This window comes from Mya arenaria, chromosome 1, assembly GCF_026914265.1.
Source record: "Mya arenaria isolate MELC-2E11 chromosome 1, ASM2691426v1".
In the NCBI taxonomy this organism is placed as follows: Eukaryota; Metazoa; Mollusca; class Bivalvia; order Myida; family Myidae; genus Mya; species Mya arenaria.
This window is the reverse complement of record NC_069122.1, coordinates 39,174,102-39,193,510: the sequence shown is the minus strand read 5'-3', so window position 1 is coordinate 39,193,510 and position 19,409 is coordinate 39,174,102. Positions and strand designations below refer to the sequence as shown.

The window sequence follows — 19,409 nt, the reverse complement described above, 5'->3', positions numbered from 1 at the left end:
CAAAGAACGACAATGTGACAGGAGCTGATAAGTGAATAATTACGTACTTAAGAAAATTGATAGGGAAACAGCTCATCTCCTGCGTAACCTTTTCAACTATTCTCTCAGGTAAAGTACCCCGTCCTTGGAAACTAACAAATGTATGTGCTTTACTTAAGAAGTCGGATTTACAAGATGTGGGCAATTACCTTCCAATTACCCTGATAAGAGTTGTCAGCAAAGTTCTTGAAAGTATCATACATGAGTATATCTTTAACTTCTTTAGAAGAACTGAATATTTTACATCCTTTAAGTCTGGTTTCATTCCAAAAAGGCTCCACTGTCAACAAACTGATTTATATGTGTATCACTCATTTAGTCTACTCTCGCCGACGGCTAAGAAATTAGTGCAGTCTTTTGCGACATTCAAGCCTTTGACCTGGTTTGGCACAAAGGTCTTCTTTACAAGCTACGTAAGGTAACATTTCAGGGGCACCTTTTAATGGCTCACTGATTATCTTAGCGAAAGAAAACAATTTGTTCTTTCGGGTACTTAATCTGACACTGTTACTGTTACAGCCGCAACGGTCTGTTATTGGCCCCCTTTTTCTAGTAATATAAACGACATTGTCCCGGACATTAGGTCTCCAATTCGCTAATTTGCGGAGTATACAGCCTTATACATTGTTATCGATGACCCTATTGCTGCAGCAGATCTACGTTATGACGTCTTGGCAGGGATTCATACCGGGGCAGAACGTTTGTTTGTTTCAATCCAGCGAAAGTGGCATTTCTTTTCTCTCGAAAGATAAACCATCTTTTCAACTATTTTTTTAAGAATAATTTACAAATTCAGGAAGTAACTTCACAACACCCTTGAGTGTCACACATTTAAGTTCCCGCTCATGGCATGAACATATTCAGTCAGTCAAACACGAGGCTTAGAAACGAATACATATAATGAGGTTTTACAAATTCCTCCTCGATCGAAGATCATTAGAAATATTTTAGACAATCTCTAGGAAATCCTTAATCGAGTACGCATTGGAAGCGAAATAAGATTAACTTGAGGAAATACAACACAAGCCGTTAGAATTATTTCCGGTGCAATACGTCTTGGATTATTAAACAAGATATATATAAAACTGTCCTAGAACCACTAAAAGACAGAAGATGCACACACAATCTCAACCTATTTTACAAGATGTCTTATTCAATGACTCTGCCCTACTTGTCGTCCATGATACCCTCCAGTGTTGGAGATACAACCATCTATCATATTTGTAACTCGGGAAATATCCTCAACATCCCATGCAGATCTTATACTTCTCTTTCTTCCTTCTTCAATCTGTTCGTGGAATGCTCTTCGTGACGAAACTCGATCAGCCCCATCCATTGCAGCATTCAAACGCCATCTGAATAAACCAACAACATTTTCGTTTGATTTACGATGGAGATCTGAAGTCGAGTGTGCACCACGCAAGGTACGCATGCATCGCAGCTCTCTCAATGAACACTTGTTTTTTAAGACATTTCAGATAGTTCATGTTTCCAGTGTTGCATTGAAGACACATACCTTTTTTCTTTCTCTGCCAACTACCGGGATTCAAGACCAATCCTACCTAAAAGTAACATGCAACCAGATCGATCACACTTCAATCCTTCTCTTAGGCTCAAAAGAGGCAAATGACCAAATGAACTCGACTATCTTATCAAATGTGTACAACAGACCAACAGATTATGAATGACTCATCAACAACATAATTTGAACAGACTTGAATTTTACCACCATCTTATTAACATGGCATTTCTGTTTCTAAATTTGGTACCCCATAAAAATTTGCAATACAATTCTTGCATATAGAGATTGCCGATCTATATATTATTTTTTAGTAGGGACATTTCAAACTCAGTTTTGTTAATCAAATTATGCCAAATTCTCTTATTCTTCTACTTTTATTTTTAGTTATACTTTTGTTAATAGTGAAAGCAGTTTGAAATTGAAAAGTGGTAGGAATTTTATTGATTACAATTGTAAAAATGAAGGGAACTTATGGAATATACTTGTAGATTTAGAACGAAAAACAAACTTCTGATTTCATTGGCCAAATATTATAATATCATAAATATGTATCACCCGTTATGTGCCTTGCTTGTGTTTGTTTTGCTCTGCTTTAAGAAGGCTATATTGTTATTCCAAAATGTGGTCTAAAGGGCAATGTGAATGCTTACCTAGGGCTACATAATGAAGTCTTAAGGGCGCTATGTATGTTTACTTAGAGCTGCACATGGGTTTGTTTCGATATAAAATGGTTTAACGGTTTCCAAAATGTGATCTTATTTCTACTGTGTATGTTTAAAACATGATGCTTCACATGCGTTTGCTCGGATCTTAATAGGCTTCAAGCTATTCAAAATGTGGCCTTTTTGACACGAGAATACTTTCGTAGTGCTGCACAAGGGTTTGTTTGGCCCTAAACGGGCTTTATATTTGCCAAAATGTGGCCTTATGGGCATGGTGCAAGCCTCTTTAACGTTGCATTTGGATTTGGTTTAAATGTGCTTTATGGTTAACATATATGGTAGTATGGGCACTGTGTATGCTGACTTAGAGCTCCATATGAGTTTGTTTGGATCTAAATTGGCCTTATGATTTCCAAATGGTTTTCAATTATACACTGAGTAGCCGCATTAAAAGCTGAACATGGGTACGTTTGGATCTAAGTGGGCTTTATGGTTTCCAAATGGCTGTCTATTTGACACTGAGTAAGCTTACTTAGAGCTGGACAAGGGTTTGTTTTAATCTAAATAGGCTTATGGTTTCCAAAATGTGGTCTGTTTGACACTGAGTAGGCTTACTCAGTCCTGCATATGGGTTTGTTTTGATTCAAATTGGCTTTATATTTGCCAAAATGCCTTATGGGTACTGTGTAAGCTTATTTAGAGCTGCACATAGGTTTGTTTGGCTCTGAATGGGTTTAATGGTTGTCAAAAGCGGTATTTAGGACACTGAGGTGTTTAATTAGAGCTGCACTTTGGTTTGATTGGCTCTAAATGGTGTTGATGGCTTCCAAATGTGGTCGATTTGACATTGAGTAGACCTAATTAGAGCTACACATGGCTATTTTGGCTCTAAATAGCATTATTGTAGTTGATAAAGAATTGAACCGACTAAATTATCAGAGTGTGGTGATGATCTGGAAGACTGGGTTCGGTTACAGCCGATAGGCGGTTGAATGACCTTTAGTTTAGCTTTTGTAGTGCCCTTCTGGGATTGTTTGATAATGAATGGGCTTGACTATAACCACAGTAGGGATTTTTGATCTCTTGATGAACTCCTCTGTAGCAAGAAAGGTACGAAATGAGGTTTATTGCAATTTTTAGAGGGATATTGGGGATCTTTTTTGTCATTTGGAATTTGTTTGGCGCTTTGAAGGGCACAGAATGAGCAAAATGGGTTTAAGGCACTCAGTGGGCTTATATATAAACGAATTATGGCTTGCTTAGATGTATGGTTGGTAAATTACTAAATTGACTTCAGGCTTGATAAGCCTACATTGGACTCACAAACATATATGTTATGTAGCTTGTTAAGCCTAAATTTGCTAAAGGAGGGTGGTGGTTGTCGTTCACTTGACTTTTAATTTGAAAATTATATGAGCTATGGTTGAAACTTGTAATTTGAGTAATGTATTGACATTTTTAAAATAACATTTACATACATAATGAAATGAAATCAAATTGAACATATATGCATTTTGATATTCAAATTAGTTTCACCTTGGTTTTGAAAAACTTAAAGTATGTAATACATTATAAATTAGTTAACATCTATTTTTATTGAAATATATTTTGAAATGAAACAGTTACAATTCATTAATATTGAAGTCTCTTGGAAACAGCACTTTGTGGTAACCGCCTTAGGTAACATATACTAGGAAGACACCTGGTTGTCTCCATAACAAAAAAAATACCTTTCTGCAGAGCATTTTGTAAGAACACAAATTAGTTAAAAAGTTCAAAAAATAAAAAGACGGAGATGGACACCTTGCTTACCGGTGTTTCATAGTTTTGACTTTGAACTGACCTTAACCTTGAAGTGATCAGATAAGTATGTCAACATGAAGCACAGTATAGCAATAGCAATCTTGCGATCGCCTTAAATTGACAGCATACTGTATTGGAATGTTCCATGGCAGTGGCGGTTTCGAAAAATATAAAAACCTACACCCTAAACTATTGTTTTATTTGAGGGAACATATAATTTACAACTCTGTCGGCGCATTTTAACTCAACGTAAATCTAAAATCAAAGGAAAAAGTATACAGAATTTTATTATTTTATCTTGATTTTGAAATTACCATGACCTTGGAATGGCTAAAATGAGCTTGAACTTGACATAGGGGAGGTCAGATTAATATGTCAATATCAAGCATATTATGAAATAGATACACGCAATGCATTTTGTTAAACTGGTCAGTGTAACAATAGCAGCGTGTACAGCATTTTGCGACAATCTTTGGCATGCGTTCATAGTATGAAACCTTGGCGTTTTCAAAAAATAAAAAGCTATGTCCAAAAATATTGAAAAGAAGGAATATTCAATTTACAATTCTGCCACCACTTTTGTACACAAACTAAACATAAATGAATTATAAACGAAGAAAAGTAAACAGGAACAATCAATTTTTAGGGATTTTTAGGGATTGTTTTCATACTTTGACCTTGAAATGACCTTAACGTCGACCTTGAAATTACCTTAACGTCGACTTGAAGTAGTTCAAACTATATGTTAAATTGAAGTTCTGTACGAGAGAAGTGATATCCATGTGAATATTCACTCTAAGTTCTTTTTAAATGAAAATAGCTATATTCGAACAAAATGAAATGGCCATATTGGGCACCTACTTGAATATTTCCTTTTCGCAAAAGCAACCAAAAGTCCAACACTCTAGAGGTAACATTTTTAGCCCAAATATCCCCAAAAAATTGCCAGAAAGGTTGTTTTGATAATTTCCAGCTCCAGTACGAATATGGGTCATCTGGGATCAAAAACTAGGTCACAGAGCACAAATATGGAAAAACCTTGTAAAAAAACAGGACATATTATAGTTCCACATATGGTGTATGGAAGGGCAGACAGGCACCACCCAGTATGTAGTCCGATCAATTACTTTTGAACCCTTTGTTCAATCAGGACCGAATTTGGTCAGAATGTGTATGAACGAGTTTGATAATTAGCAACATTGATGAAGTTACCCGAGAGTTATTGCACTTTAATTATAGAAATTACCTAAAATTGCTCTTGTCCTATCAATAACTTTTTAAGCATTTCTCCGATCATCACAAAATTTGGTGAGAATGTGAATGGGCATAATACATCAGAGAAGCTAAATCTCTGTTATTGCCCTTTACTTATCAACAAGTCTATAGCACAAAGTTTTACTCAGGTGAGCCATCTTGGCCCTCTTGTTTATAATATACAGGCTTTAACTTAAAATTTGATATCAAAAGATATTGTTAATCAGAGGAGTGCCGAAAATGTCCTTAATTTTCACACTTTTCAGCCTTGAAAACCAATAATGGAAAATACAGGGAATTCGCACATTTTTACAATTATTGAACGAATTTAATGTCTGAATCACTGGGTCACATGGAACAGGAGGTTTAGTGTTTTAAAGAATTATTGGCCTAACGTAGGCTTATCAAGATAGATATTCATTATTCTTGCTTCAAGGGTTGATCGCCTGTAATTGTCAATTATTTTAATTTCAATTCTAATGTTCAAAACAGAAAAAAAATATTCGTTCACAACACTTCAGTGGTACTTCCATAGATTTTCCGATTCTACATTTTAAAACTTCGGAGTTCTACACTTATTCAACTCCTTCCTCCATCCGAGCAACTCTTAAATTCCAACGTACCCTGATACCTCATTCAGGTTAAGACTTAGCTTTTATTCATTTAATCATGATCTCGATACGAAAACTGATCTTTCGAAAGCATGTCTCTTTGAAGAAAATGAATCTGTTTACACGTTAGTCTTTTTTAACTATATTTAACATTAAATGAATGTTTACAACAATATACTAGTTAACCATAGGGTACTCTTACGTGGTGTGTTTCTGATCTAATAAATTTTGATTTTTCTTTAAGCTCCGTATACTCATATATTGGTTTTCTACTATAACGTTCCGCTGAGTACATTTTGTGCTCATTAATAGCACATGTTACTTTGTTATCCATGATAATTATGCAATTTCTTTACTAGTACTTATTGAAATACTATAAAAACATATATTCTTATATAATACATATTTAAGTACATTGCATCAAATATTTGAAATACCCCTCTCTTTTTAAAAAAAATAAAGTCTTAAGGCATGACTGGACATAACATCTCTATAACCCCGACAAACAAAGTTTGCGGGTGTTTATTGGTCACCCTGTGGTTTGTCGGTCCGTCGGTCCTTTGCAATTTTCCTTGTCCCGGGGATAACTTGAAATCTGCTGGATGAAAATTTATTAAACTTCATACGATTATACAACATAGTAAGAAGAAGTGCAGTGTACAAATTATTTATCTCTATTTCAGCTTAGTACAGTGATCTTTTCCGAAGCATATCTTCAAAACTACTGATGAAATTGAAATGTGTATAGATAGATGGCAATGAGAGGAAGTGCAGTGCACAAGCACAATGCCCTATTATGTATATTAAGCTACCACACCCCTCATGAAAAACTCAACTTGAAACTCTTTAATTTGAATGCTTTAGCCCATGTTGTTATAAGTACATTACTACACATATTTTGTGGGTTTCATGGTGGTGGTTCGAATCCAACCAGAATTATTTTATGCTTCTTTCCTTTTTCTTTCAGTAGCTTACATTTTTACAGAAGTTTATATTGTATTAAACAGTAATTAAAACCATTTTTTACTCTTCAATTTAAATGCATTAGCCTTTGTGATAAGCAAATGACTACAAACGGGCCATAACTTCAAAACTATTGATGGGATTGAAATAAAAACTTGGTATATAGATAGATGACAATGAAAGGAAGTGCAGTGCACAAGTACCACACTGCTTCATGTATATTAAGGTAGTACTCCCTTAATGAAACATCCACTTGAAACTCTTCAATTTTAATGCTTTAGCCTACGTTGCTAAGCACAGGATTACAATTATTTTGAAAATTTCAAGGAAGCGGTTCGAATCCATCCAGAAACATACTTTTTCATTGTGTTTATTTCTTTTTAGTAGCTCACATTTTTAAATAGAAGTAAACATAATAAAGGCCATCAGTTATCACAGTTTGAACAAAGTTCATGGAAGAACCAAGTTGTTGAGTACATGCAGTGCAAGCAAATGAGGTTTGATTGCATTTCAACGACATATGTTCTGCTCCTCTTTTAATAACTTTCCTTCAATAAAACTTTTGTCACTCAGCATAACTCGATAACTTACATGAGATGATTGTCAAGTAAGCTGATGCACTGCATCACAATTAAAAACCTTCATTTATTTTGTCAGCAAAATCACTTCCAACTCAATGGATTTTAATTGAACAACACGCCTTGGTTAAGCATGATCAATGCAAATCAGTGAACGTTAATAACCTCAGAGTTATGGCCTCTTCTCAAAGAAATTATTTGCCATTCCTTTGTCCAGGCGGCATTCGGGGGTATTTGTTACTCAAGATGTTGTTAAGACAAAATATTAACTTATTATATTTAATTTACAAAACACTTTGTAGAAACTAACTGCACTAAGTTGCGGGAGCCACTCAACGGAGCAATTAGCTGCAGTGGATGGACATACGGGCAGATGTGCATAATGCAATGCCAGAAAGGTTTTGATGTCCCCGCAAGTATTGATGGTCAGTTTGTGTGTGGCACATCAACAGGAAAATGGAGGCCTTCGAGTAAAGTACCAAATTGCAATGGTAAGTGATACATACATGTAGATTCTGTTCAGTATTTGTTAAAAATAAGTTTATTATGATTTTCTTTCCTCATCAAGCTTATTATGCGAGTGCTTTCTTTAAATCAGATGTGAAATTCTCTGAACAATAAAACAAACAATTCCTTTTCTTGTATTAGAATAACGTTTCAATAAATTAGATTAAACATGATTTTTATATTTCGGCAAGAAACTGGAAACTGTTAGGCTTTCAGTTTTTATATATTATAATATAATGTATTATATATACATATCCGTTAAAAATAAAATCTCATTCTATATATTTACCTTGCTGGTTTTGCAATAAGTAAAATTAAACTGTGTTGATGTCGGTAAGACACATGCTTATTTTTCAGTTAAAACCAAAGCACAGAACATGAATTTGCCTTCGGAATTTTATTACTACCCGATAAATGCAACAGCTCAGATACAAACCTTCTCGAAATACAGGAAAATTTGTAAAAGCATTAAACTCTTCGAAATTTTTCGAGTATTGCCGAAATGATCCCAATTGCCAAGCGAAGTTTGTCGATATTTCATGTGGACCAACAACATCACGCAGGAAACGAGATATCCAACCACGTTCAGATGCAAATCTCGCATACATAGTTAATTTCGAGTTTGAATTACCATTTAATGTTCCTGCTGGGAAAAGTGAATCAGAGGCGTTTGAAGAAATCGAGAAATTGCTCTTTCAAATGGCTGATGTTGTGCAAGATGCTGTGGACAACGGTGAATTTGATATGCCAGGGTTGCGCGTGAAAAGCGATTCATTCGCTCTTGGCAACGCGCAGTTGAAATGTGCTATTGGTATGGTTGGACGACAAACAACGGGATCTTGCGGTATTATCTAGTTTCCAGAAGCTGTTTACACTATGATAGCTTTGACGATTGTCCTCTATGTGAACTGTTGTATTATTGTGTCTGTAAAATTTAAGTTTGCAAGAAGACCTTTTGGTTCTGCATGACATGATTTATTGCTTAAATAAAACACTTAAACAATTATACTTATATTATGGTAGCGAAATCAATTGTATCTGCATCGTTTTGGTAACATTTCTAGTCTAATCCTTGTATTATAGATTATGAGACTTGAAACGTGAAATGCACACTTTCACTTGCTACCCAGTACAGTTCGTTGGCTTTAACTATCGTTTATTTATTTATTTATGTTTCTTTTAACAGTCGGTTGCACAGTTGGACAGTTCATGTCAACTCGATCGGCCAGATGCGAGGATTGTGCGTTTGGAAGTTATCAAGATACGTCAAATAGTATTGCATGTAAAGTTTGTCCACATCTAACAAACACAACATCTATTGGTTCCACTAACATATCAGATTGCAGAGGTTTGTTCTTTACAAATTAAATATAAATGTGCAATTCGAGCATAAAAATTTCAATCAACGTTCCATATACTTGTGTTTGAATACGTCATCAGCATGTGCTTTTTTTTTACAGCGTTTTGCCTTCCCGGGCACTATTCACCTACCGGTCTTGCACCGTGCGCAAAGTGCCCAAGTAGCTACTTCCAGCCGTCTTCACTGGCTACTTCATGTAATGCGTGTCCGTCTGGTACAAGGACTAGGTCCGAAGGTGGAACAGCGATAACAAACTGCACAGGCAATACTTAGACACTTGTTATCATTATTATGATTATTATTACATATCTAAAAAGGGAAAGCGTCATTTCGGAACTGACATGATCGATAATTGACCCATCCCTTTAAGCATTTTTGGTCATGTTTTCATATTTGTGTTTGTGATAAATGTTTTAGAATATGATGTGAAAACACCGGAAAATGCTGATATTTCTCTTGGTGTCAATACATCATCGAGCGATCTTACGGTTACAATTTGGACAATGTTTCGCAAAAACGTACCCCAAGGTCAACAATTGGTTATTGCGGGCTTAGATAGAATGGAGAACATTACAATTGACTTTAGTCAACAGCCACAAGTCAAGATGAAAGGGTAGGTACAACATATATCTGAAATACACATAGTCTTTACATAATGTATGACTTGTAACGTATTACGTTTTTACAACGGACATAAAAAAATAATTGTAATACTTATAAATGCTATAATACATAATTACGATACCAGTGTATCATTGAGTACAACTCTATCAAAATGAACGAAAAATGACATGAAATAAGATAACAATTTCGGTTATTTCGTTCCATTAATTATATTTATTATAAACTCATGCCGACAATCGAACTCTTGACGCGTTTGTCATAACGATATGGCATAATGCTAAACGGGAAAACCGTTATTACCAACCTATACATCCGTAGGTATGAAAAAGAATATTTAGAGGATAAGATAATGACAGATAATTGTGTAAAATACTACGTTGACAAAAATACCTTTTTTCTTTACAGTAAAGCAATATGTACCTCCAGTCAACGTTTAAAAGGCTCTCGTGGACTCATGTTGGAATTGTCATACAGCCTTTGAGATTGGAGGTTTTTATAAACGGGAAAGAAATTTGTTATCAGACATACCTAAATGATTTCAGCCAGTTGAATAATTTCCGTACCATACGATTTATCGGAGGTAGGCAATGTTTTAAGTATGAAGTCGTGCAACTAGTATTCACAAGGTCTACGACATAAATTGAGAATATCCGGATGATAGTCGTGGGTGTGTCATAATTATGCTACGTAAAACCTCAGACCGTCTTACAAATAAAAAATTCAACACCGTTTGTCCGTTATTCGACTATCTTGAGTTTATCATACGACAGAAATTGTATTTTACGATTTGCCTTTGACAGCATTTACCAATTACCAACACAACATTCGTTAAACACGTCTTTTATATGTGCACGTTACAACCCAACTTTCAAATCCACCCCTCCAAAACCTAAAGTCTACTCTGTTGAGCCTTTGCTAGATTAGTATCACTCAAAAAAACGTACGTTGTATTTCACAGGGGCTTAACGAAAAGTAGAAAACAATTGCACCGGCTAACGTAGTATTCCCTTTTCAAGTCATTTATATCAAAACGATATTTTGTCAAAGATGGATTTAAGTCTTCTTTTTCAGATGTTTCATATGCTTTCCTCAACAGAAACACAGTTGTCTGAATTCTTTGTATTTGATCGACAAACAACTTTCCCGGAGTGAACATTTTAGCCGGCACTTGCCGTTCGAATATTTCATCAGCAATTATCAACATTGATGATTTGGCTGGCCAGACAGGTGTTAGGGTCATCATTCCTTCAATGTGCGACGGTAATGATTCCTTTGTAAAACTTTTAGAGTATTTATTAATAAATTAAAGTTGATTACCATATACTAAACTCCTTGATGTTTGTTTTTGAGAGTTCTGCCCGTTTCACTGTGAGTTATTTCTATTTTGACGTATTCAACCATATTTTTGCAAGTCTTTTAAATTCAAAGTCATGGATTCTCATTATTAGTGTTTTATTAATGGGAAATGAATACAATAAAATGTCAACTTCCCTGCTACTCTATGACATATTCACCACATGAACACCAACTGCATTTATGGCAGTTGTTGCTAAGCCACTATTGAAACCAAGCTTCTTATCACTGAAGTTATGTTTTGTTTAAAGTGAGACGAAATGCCAAAGATATATTTGCATTTGTGTAGAGTTCTTAAAGATTGGTAAGTTTCATTGTGGTACAATAAGCCTACAACATATCGTTTATAAAATGTTAAATATAACCATTATGAATTTACAGCAATCAACGAATGCAACAGCTCGCCCTGTGGACGATTTGAATGCCAAATCAGATTGGAGGGTTCAAATGTTTCTGTAGGTAAGCAAGCAAGTGTGTTCAAGTACGTATCAATGAGATACTTTCTAGCACTGTCTTATGGATTTTATTGAAATGGATCATCTACTCTTACAAGTCAAGAGTGTACACTCAATGATTATCATCATCATATGAATGTTTCCAATCTTGTAGTGGTGGTTTTTCTGGGAGACAATGTGAGATTCCCCCGAACTTTTGTGGTGATTCTGAATGCAAGAATGGTGCAACGTGCCAAAATGACGTCAGTAATTACACGTGCATATGCCCCTTCGGCTTTTACGGACAGATATGTGAACAAAAAGCTGGTAACTAAGTGTTCTGTAATTAAACAATGTCTTTATTATTTCAAACAATAAACAATTCATTACGCGTTTCACAAATGAGTTTTTGCGTATGAGAATTTGTCTGCTGGAGTAAACACTCAGTCAACGAAAATAATCTCACCAAATATTTTGTGCTTTTACTTAAGAACTGAAATTTATTTTGGGGCGTACATTTGATCATAAATGCCCATGTTATATTGACTCGTAGCGCTTCTCTGACGAATTTTCAAGATATATATTTCATATTTACTGAACCAAACTTTTAAGACACTATGTAATGATTGGTCTATATTGGCAGCAGCTTTTTAATACAGTGTGAAAATGCGTGGCATATTTTAACAACACGCTAATTTTAAGAGAGAAAAACATGGTGACTCTTGTTATACCGTACTCTGTAATGAATGCATTTTACCGGAAAAGAATCAGTTTGCTTTCAAAGCAATAAATGCTGCACTTACAATCGCACACATTTACAAGAAAATAGTGACTAAGTAAGCGTTGATAACGATGGAAAATTTGAAAGTCCAAAAAGCATTATTTAGAAAAATGTTGTTTTTTTTATAAAAAGAGGTATGGATAAGATAAGCATTCAAATTATTGCTGAGTGATTCATTAAGTCTACTATTGCTTATTCTTTTTTTCTTTAAGTAACGTCAAATTATTGTCTATATAATATTTTTTCTGTTTAGTTTAAAAACTAGCATGCCGAGAATAACTATTGCTGACTGGTTCGGTTACGCTATAAATGGAAATTAAAATAATAAGTTTATCCGTTTGCTAAATCCGGGTTAAATGCTCATACTTTAATGAATTTACATGTGTTTGTTCTCTACATTTTTATTGACTCAAAAGACAATTTGGTATAGTCAATATGTCTGTTAATGTGTTTAAACATCCAGAGAAAATAAATCTTTTTCACAGTTAAAAGAAATGAGCACAAGGTATAGATTGGTTCGATAATTTGGGCATGAAATAAAAAAAAAATGTTTAAACCCTAACCTTCGAAATTCAATTTTTTGATAATCTCATTACCGATTGCATTCGACATAAACAACCTGAATATCATGATAATTAAGAAATATTACACACCAATGAGGGTCATATGACATTATAAGGACCGGCCAGTCAGCCCCCGAAGGTGTATATGGACCGAGGCGTTAGCCGAGGACCATTCACTTTCGGGGGCTGACTGGCCGGTCCTAATAAAGCCATATGGCCCGAAGTGGTGTGTTATTTTTTTATATTATAACGAACACTTTTTTACCATTTCATAATCTTAAAGCGCCTTTGAGGTGTTTTATTGAACAAATCTAATATTGTTTACCTGCGAAAAAAATGTCCTTGTGAAAAATGCAAGCAGCACTCACCGGTTTTATGACGTCAGCGGTCCATATTATATGACGTCAGCGGTCCATATTATATTTTTGGCGAGGTCCGGACCGGCCAAAAACATGATATGGACCGCTGACGTCATAAAAACTGGATTTTTATTAAAATACATTGATATACGGACCGATCAACTTCATATACACAAAGAATGGACACATTTATGAAAGGTATATTGTTTTATAAATTTCAAATATAATTTGTGTTGCCTTAATTGGATAGGTGATCATCATTTGATCAATGCATTGCTAGTGCATTTTAGTTGGGTTCAGCATATGTGGATGGGAATGGGAATATGATCATTCTGGCCCAAAAATGACATTTTGAGATATTGTAACCTTTATGATGCCAAGTATTTCTAGAACAAAAATCCAAAGTTTCAAGTCAAAATTCACAATTCTAAAAATATATAGTACTTTTCGTAACACGGGTGTAGAAATTGAAATGAACAAAATTTATGGTCTAATGTGTTTATTTAGAATGAAATATCCATGTCAGATAAGTATCATGTCAAGGACTATTTACATGTAACATATTATCTACATTTAAAGTATGTCAATGTACACTATAGGTCATAAGAGATAAAATTAAGAAAATGGCTTTGTTGTCGACACTAGTGGTCCATGTAATATGAACGTCAGGTATGCTTATAGAAAATATTAGGGCAATGAAAATGTATATTATTTGTCGTGTTTCGCACGTGTATTATCCATGTGCAGATTCAAGGTATTGTCATGGGCGTGTTTACACAATTACATTGTTAAACATCCATACACTTGAGAGCGTTCGTATTGAATTTACATAACTCGCACTACATATTGAACAAATGTTTTTACCTTGCACTTTGTTTATAGTCAATGGAAACTGGTCGGCTTGGTCCGGGTTTACGGCTTGTTCGGTCACGTGTGGAGGGGGCTTCATGACGAGGTTGCGAACATGTGACAGCCCCAAGCCGGACCCGGAAGGGATGCCATGCGAGGGAAATAACACTGAAACAGAGATATGCAACGTTGATGAATGCCCAAGTAAGTTCAATGTTTTAAAATTACATCTTTTGTCGTGAATCACAACAGTTATTGTTGAAGTAATCATCAATAAACAAGCATGTTTGTTTGGAAATATGTATTCGTTGTTTAATTAAAGGTTGCAGACGTTTGAGACGCTCAAAAGGGATCTTCATACAATGTAATGAGTCTCAGGAGTTACAAAGCTGTACAATCGGTTGCAGGCCTGGTAGGTATTACTTACGCATTGCGTATATGCATTGATTATTCTGTCACTCGCATAATAATCGGTAAAATAACAAGGTGCCGTGTAAATTTTAGTATATTAGGATAGTTGACTACGTGATGTTTATCTATAGTCAGTTGATCATGTGACCGCGAAAAAGGGATTTCTTTTCTTATCTGAAATGTCAGAGGAAAGGCACAAAATGCTTCAAAATCTTATCAATAGTCCGCCAACAACCGAGCTTAACAATCGCTCGCCCAGAAAGTGCTATCACTCATCATGATAATGAGACTTGCAAAACAAATCGGCAAAAATATCTACATTAACCCACCCGCAAATACTGAAAAAGTGCAGCTTTCAACGATAGTTTATTACATTTCTGTGGTAAATGACAAAATCTCACTTACAACAGAAATGAATTCTCTCTTTGCCGGTATAGATCTGAACATGCAACATTTTTATCTTGAACATCAACATGAATTTAATCCATAGCACACGTAGCGATTATTTCTTAACACTTGTGATCTGGAACTGTGTAGTCTGCGATTTGCGGAATAATTGTAACATGATTGGATAATGTTTGGTGACTGATACACGTGAACAGATTTAAGCACTATTTTGGTCACATTAAAACATGGGTAACATTTAAACAGTGTGTCGATGTCAAAAGGGAAAAACAGGTCCCCTTATTTAAAAACGATACTTGATGATTTTTTGGTAATTCATCGTATTTTTATGGACAAAGTAACAGGATCGCCTTCGGCTGACACCCGATTAATTCCTTCGCCTTGCTAGATAAACTTACTCCATTCACGACACTGTCCTAGTATTCTCTATTTATAAAGTCAATATATTAAGGGCTTTCCACATTGCAAAAGCCATTTGAAGGACCGAAACATAATATATTTATAAATTTCATTATTTTTAGGTTGAGGATAAATATTTCATAAGCATAAAACATACATCCATTGCAACAAAATAAAGATCACATAATAACTATCGCAAACATTCGTTTTACTTGCAAGGACTTTACTTCGCTGATCCTCCGTTGCCCGTGTATGAGTGTGGACTTGCTACAGGTTATAAGTGGAATCACGAAAACGAAAACAACCCAACAGGCCGCTTACAATCTTGTTCAGGTAAACTTTTAAATTCAGTCATGAAAAGAAATATAGATAATACTTGTAAACATTATGTCGAATTAGTGAAATTCGTTTCTACCCAAGTATACATTTATTATTTTGAAATAAACCGTCAATTATTGATGAAGATCTTGCGAAATATCCATATCATTTTATCTGCATCTTAACAGCAGATTACATCATTTATATTAAGATCTTGTGATAATATTGAGTATAACTATCAATCGCATGGCGCAATACAAGCTATATAAGATTATTCTCAATCGCTAGAGTCATTCCCTGAATGAAAATGTTAAAATCAGTTGTTATATTATTGTAATTGTGTTGCTACTTGACAGAGCTTAAGCCTCCATCCCAAACGGGGGCAATTTTTGATGGTCATTATGACACCATCCCTTGCAATGAAAAGAACATAGAAAGGGTAAAATTGGAAATGACATCCAAACTGTCCCAGATGGACTGTGTAAAATCTGGTCATTGTATTGCTGAGATGAAAGCAGAAGAGTGCACGGGTATGAGAAAAAGACGGCCCAATAGAAACGGAATTTCTCTCTCGATCCTGATGAAGTCTTCTGGACCTCTGTCTAACGACAGTTTCAATATCGTTGACGTGATGAAAAATACATCGGGTAAGCTCGTTTAAGTGATCTTATTCTTAAACGAAAACTCATTTATTATAAGGTGTACGCATTCGTTTTGTTAATATCTGTACCAAATTTACAGAACCAACGTCAAAGCTTATAGATTTTATCAAACAAACTATTGAGCTTGAGAAAACTGCGCAGAAATTAGTCAACGAGTCGGTGGACTTTTTCCAAGTTACAATCGATCATCAAAGCCATACCGTTGCCCCAGGACCTAATGGACTCACAACATCTCCTCACGTTTTTTGTCCAAAGGGAACAGCTCCGTTAGAAGTATTCTGTGGTAATAAATTGTTGTTTGTATAACTAAATATTTATTAACTTTTATACCCGCATACATCTCCGCAAATCTAGCAACTTGTGTGTACAATTATTGTTAAAACAGACTCGGATTTGACTTAATTTGCTTTCTTTCTCATTGCAGCGGAATCTCCAATTGGTACGTTTTCCGACGGAAAATCTGTAATCATGTGTCCAACCGGGCAATACCAGGACGAAAAGGGTCAGGAATCGTGCAAGTTCTGTCCAAAAGGCACGACCACTGAAGGAATAGGGTCAATTAATGTAACAGACTGCAAACGTAAGCGATTCGTGAGCATGTTTAATTTAGACAAGGCAATATTTTGGAAAATATGTGGCAAATTTCATGTATAATGTTTCAATAACTACTTTTCGGGAATATGGCTGTAAAGCGGAAGATGACATTATTTTATGACAACTTCAACCTTTGCCCAAAATTACTAGTACAAAAAGAACTAATTTAAAATTCATGTTTTTTTTCCAAATAAGTTCTACAAAGCACGTATATATCATGTCTATTTTACGTTGCATAGTGTAGGCATGGTTCCTTCTTATATCATTTTGTTGTTTCTGCATTGTCCGAAAAGTTTGTATTGCATACGTGGTTCTAGTATAACATATTTATTATATTGTAATCATTGACAGCAATAGAGACAGAAACGCAACCTGAAAAGAAGAAGCCCAATACGCCAGGTTTGTGTCCATCATGTGCTTTTGTCCTTATAGTTTTGTTGTATAATAACAGTGTAAATACTACTAGAGATGAAAACTTTTTTTTTACCAATAAAGTAAAATTCAACTTAACATTTAGTTGATGATATTCAAGATTGTGGTTCCCTCGTAAGAGCAATATCCGAATTATATAATTATACATTTTATTTTTTTTCATCACAGATGACACGGTTTCGTCGGCATTAAAGATCGGGGTGGGTGTTTCATTGTCCATACTGTTGTTGGTGATGTCTGCGCTCATCACTGTAATTGCAAGGAAGAAATGCCGCAGGTAAAGTTAATCAACAGATGATTTTAAGAGTTATTTATCGAAATAAAATGTGTTTAACAAGCATATTTGAAAATTGATAAAACCCGCCGAAACATTTGTTTATGCCCTTTTCCTTAATAAATGGATATATGGTACCGATCTGAAAATGGTTAATGCATGGTCCGTCGCATTGGAAGTAAACTTATTTTCTTATAACATCCAAATACATGCATTTAATAACTATATACATACTAGTGTAAGCGTTTTCATTTTGTTAAGGCAATAAACTGGACTCAAAGTCAGAGAGTCCCGGATTTGACCCCGCACGAATCTTCGTCGAAGATTGGTTCTGGATAACACACAAGAATGTTGTACATTAGTTTTGTTTTGTTCTTTTGTTATACATATAATAGTTGGGTTGCATTTAACCTGACTCCCAAGCACTGTAGTGACTTCCTAATCAGTCAACAACGCGACTGTCTAAACGGACAGAAAAGTAGGCGGAAAGCGCCAAACCCATTGCAGAATAGCTGAGGATTTGTTCTTTGAATTATATAATAATATGTAAAATAGTCAAAATCGGTGTCAATGCTATATGAATTATTTTGGGTTAAGTAGAAAACATTATTCATAAAAATAAACTTTAGGAAAAGAAAGTTTAATCTATGCGGATTTTGCCTTACGTTTTCAGGAGAGATCGTGACGATCATGTGGAATTAAATGATGCCGATGTTCCGTTTGAGATACAGTCTCAACCGGATTTTGAAAAGTCCGATCTATAGACAAAAATATGACTACTCTTTTTCGTTTCATTTCGTTTTTTTCTGGATTTTAATATAGATATTATATAAGTCGCATTCGATTTGAGGACTTTCAACACAATCAAGGCATGATTTGATAATAAACGACTGTAAGTTTTTGAAAAGTATGTATAGGAAAATGATAGAGTAAGTTTTCAGCATGACTATTGATGTAAATCGTCTTGTTTTCAATATCGCTTATTAAGCAACATATATCATGCCAGTCCTTAACTTTGATGTGTATCCATTGGTGTATTTTTGTATATTTCTATCACATTACAGTGTATGTAATAAGTGTATACTACCGATTATTGTTTGCGTTATTGAATCATTACCATAGGCTGTGAGTACGAAATTATGTACATATTGATTATGTAAAATTTATGTTTGCTTTCATCCTGCATTGTTTTCTTTTCTGTAAGTAAGTTTGTGTAAAAAGTACAGTTCTATTCGCTGAGTAAGAAAGAAAGGCTTGCCAACGCTGTATCAAAATGTCATACAGTGTATGTTTGAACAAAAATAGTTATAATAGATTTGACGTTTCAAAAAAATAGGGTTATAAGTGCTGCGTTTTGATTCGAGAGGATACGACCCATATCAAACACTTTTTTCTTTTTTTTTTTTCAATAAAATTAAGTTATACCAGGCTCAACCAGAGAACGTGTTTCATGGGAAACGACATGCGCGAAATATGCGTAACATGAGGAAATGACATGGAGAGAAACAAACACATGCTAAAACAGTATATTCACTTCTTTAGAAAGTTCAAGCTACGTTTAGTTTTCAGTTACCGTTTTTTTTAACATCCGACCATAAGAGGAGTGTCTCATGTCGTAACACCTTATGTGGTTATCAGTATACATGGAGCAA

General features: G+C 34.9%; 1 protein-coding gene across 1 annotated transcript; it reads left to right on the top strand.

Annotated features, from left to right (window-relative positions):
* Positions 1 to 9,720: 9,720 nt before the first annotated feature.
* On the top strand, positions 9,721 to 19,136 carry LOC128236615 (protein jagged-1b-like). The gene is made up of 14 exons (XM_052951596.1): positions 9,721 to 9,912; positions 10,329 to 10,503; positions 11,020 to 11,183; positions 11,658 to 11,735; positions 11,886 to 12,037; positions 14,296 to 14,466; positions 14,585 to 14,674; positions 15,697 to 15,810; positions 16,152 to 16,442; positions 16,537 to 16,740; positions 16,882 to 17,037; positions 17,403 to 17,450; positions 17,652 to 17,760; positions 18,431 to 19,136. Exons 4-14 carry the CDS (start codon positions 11,698 to 11,700, stop codon positions 18,519 to 18,521), a joined length of 1,464 nt encoding a protein of 487 aa, XP_052807556.1. The 5' UTR covers positions 9,721 to 9,912; positions 10,329 to 10,503; positions 11,020 to 11,183; positions 11,658 to 11,697; the 3' UTR covers positions 18,522 to 19,136.
* Positions 19,137 to 19,409: the final 273 nt, after the last annotated feature.

Bases quoted from the DNA above. Each gene is read 5' to 3' on its own strand.
- LOC128236615 (XM_052951596.1), top strand. From the start codon at position 11,698: ATGCCAAATCAGATTGGAGGGTTCAAATGTTTCTGTAG. The intron at 14,467-14,584 runs GTAAGTTCAATG...GTTTAATTAAAG, and splicing joins CAACGTTGATGAATGCCCAA to GTTGCAGACGTTTGAGACGC. The intron at 15,811-16,151 runs GTAAACTTTTAA...GCTACTTGACAG, and splicing joins CCGCTTACAATCTTGTTCAG to AGCTTAAGCCTCCATCCCAA.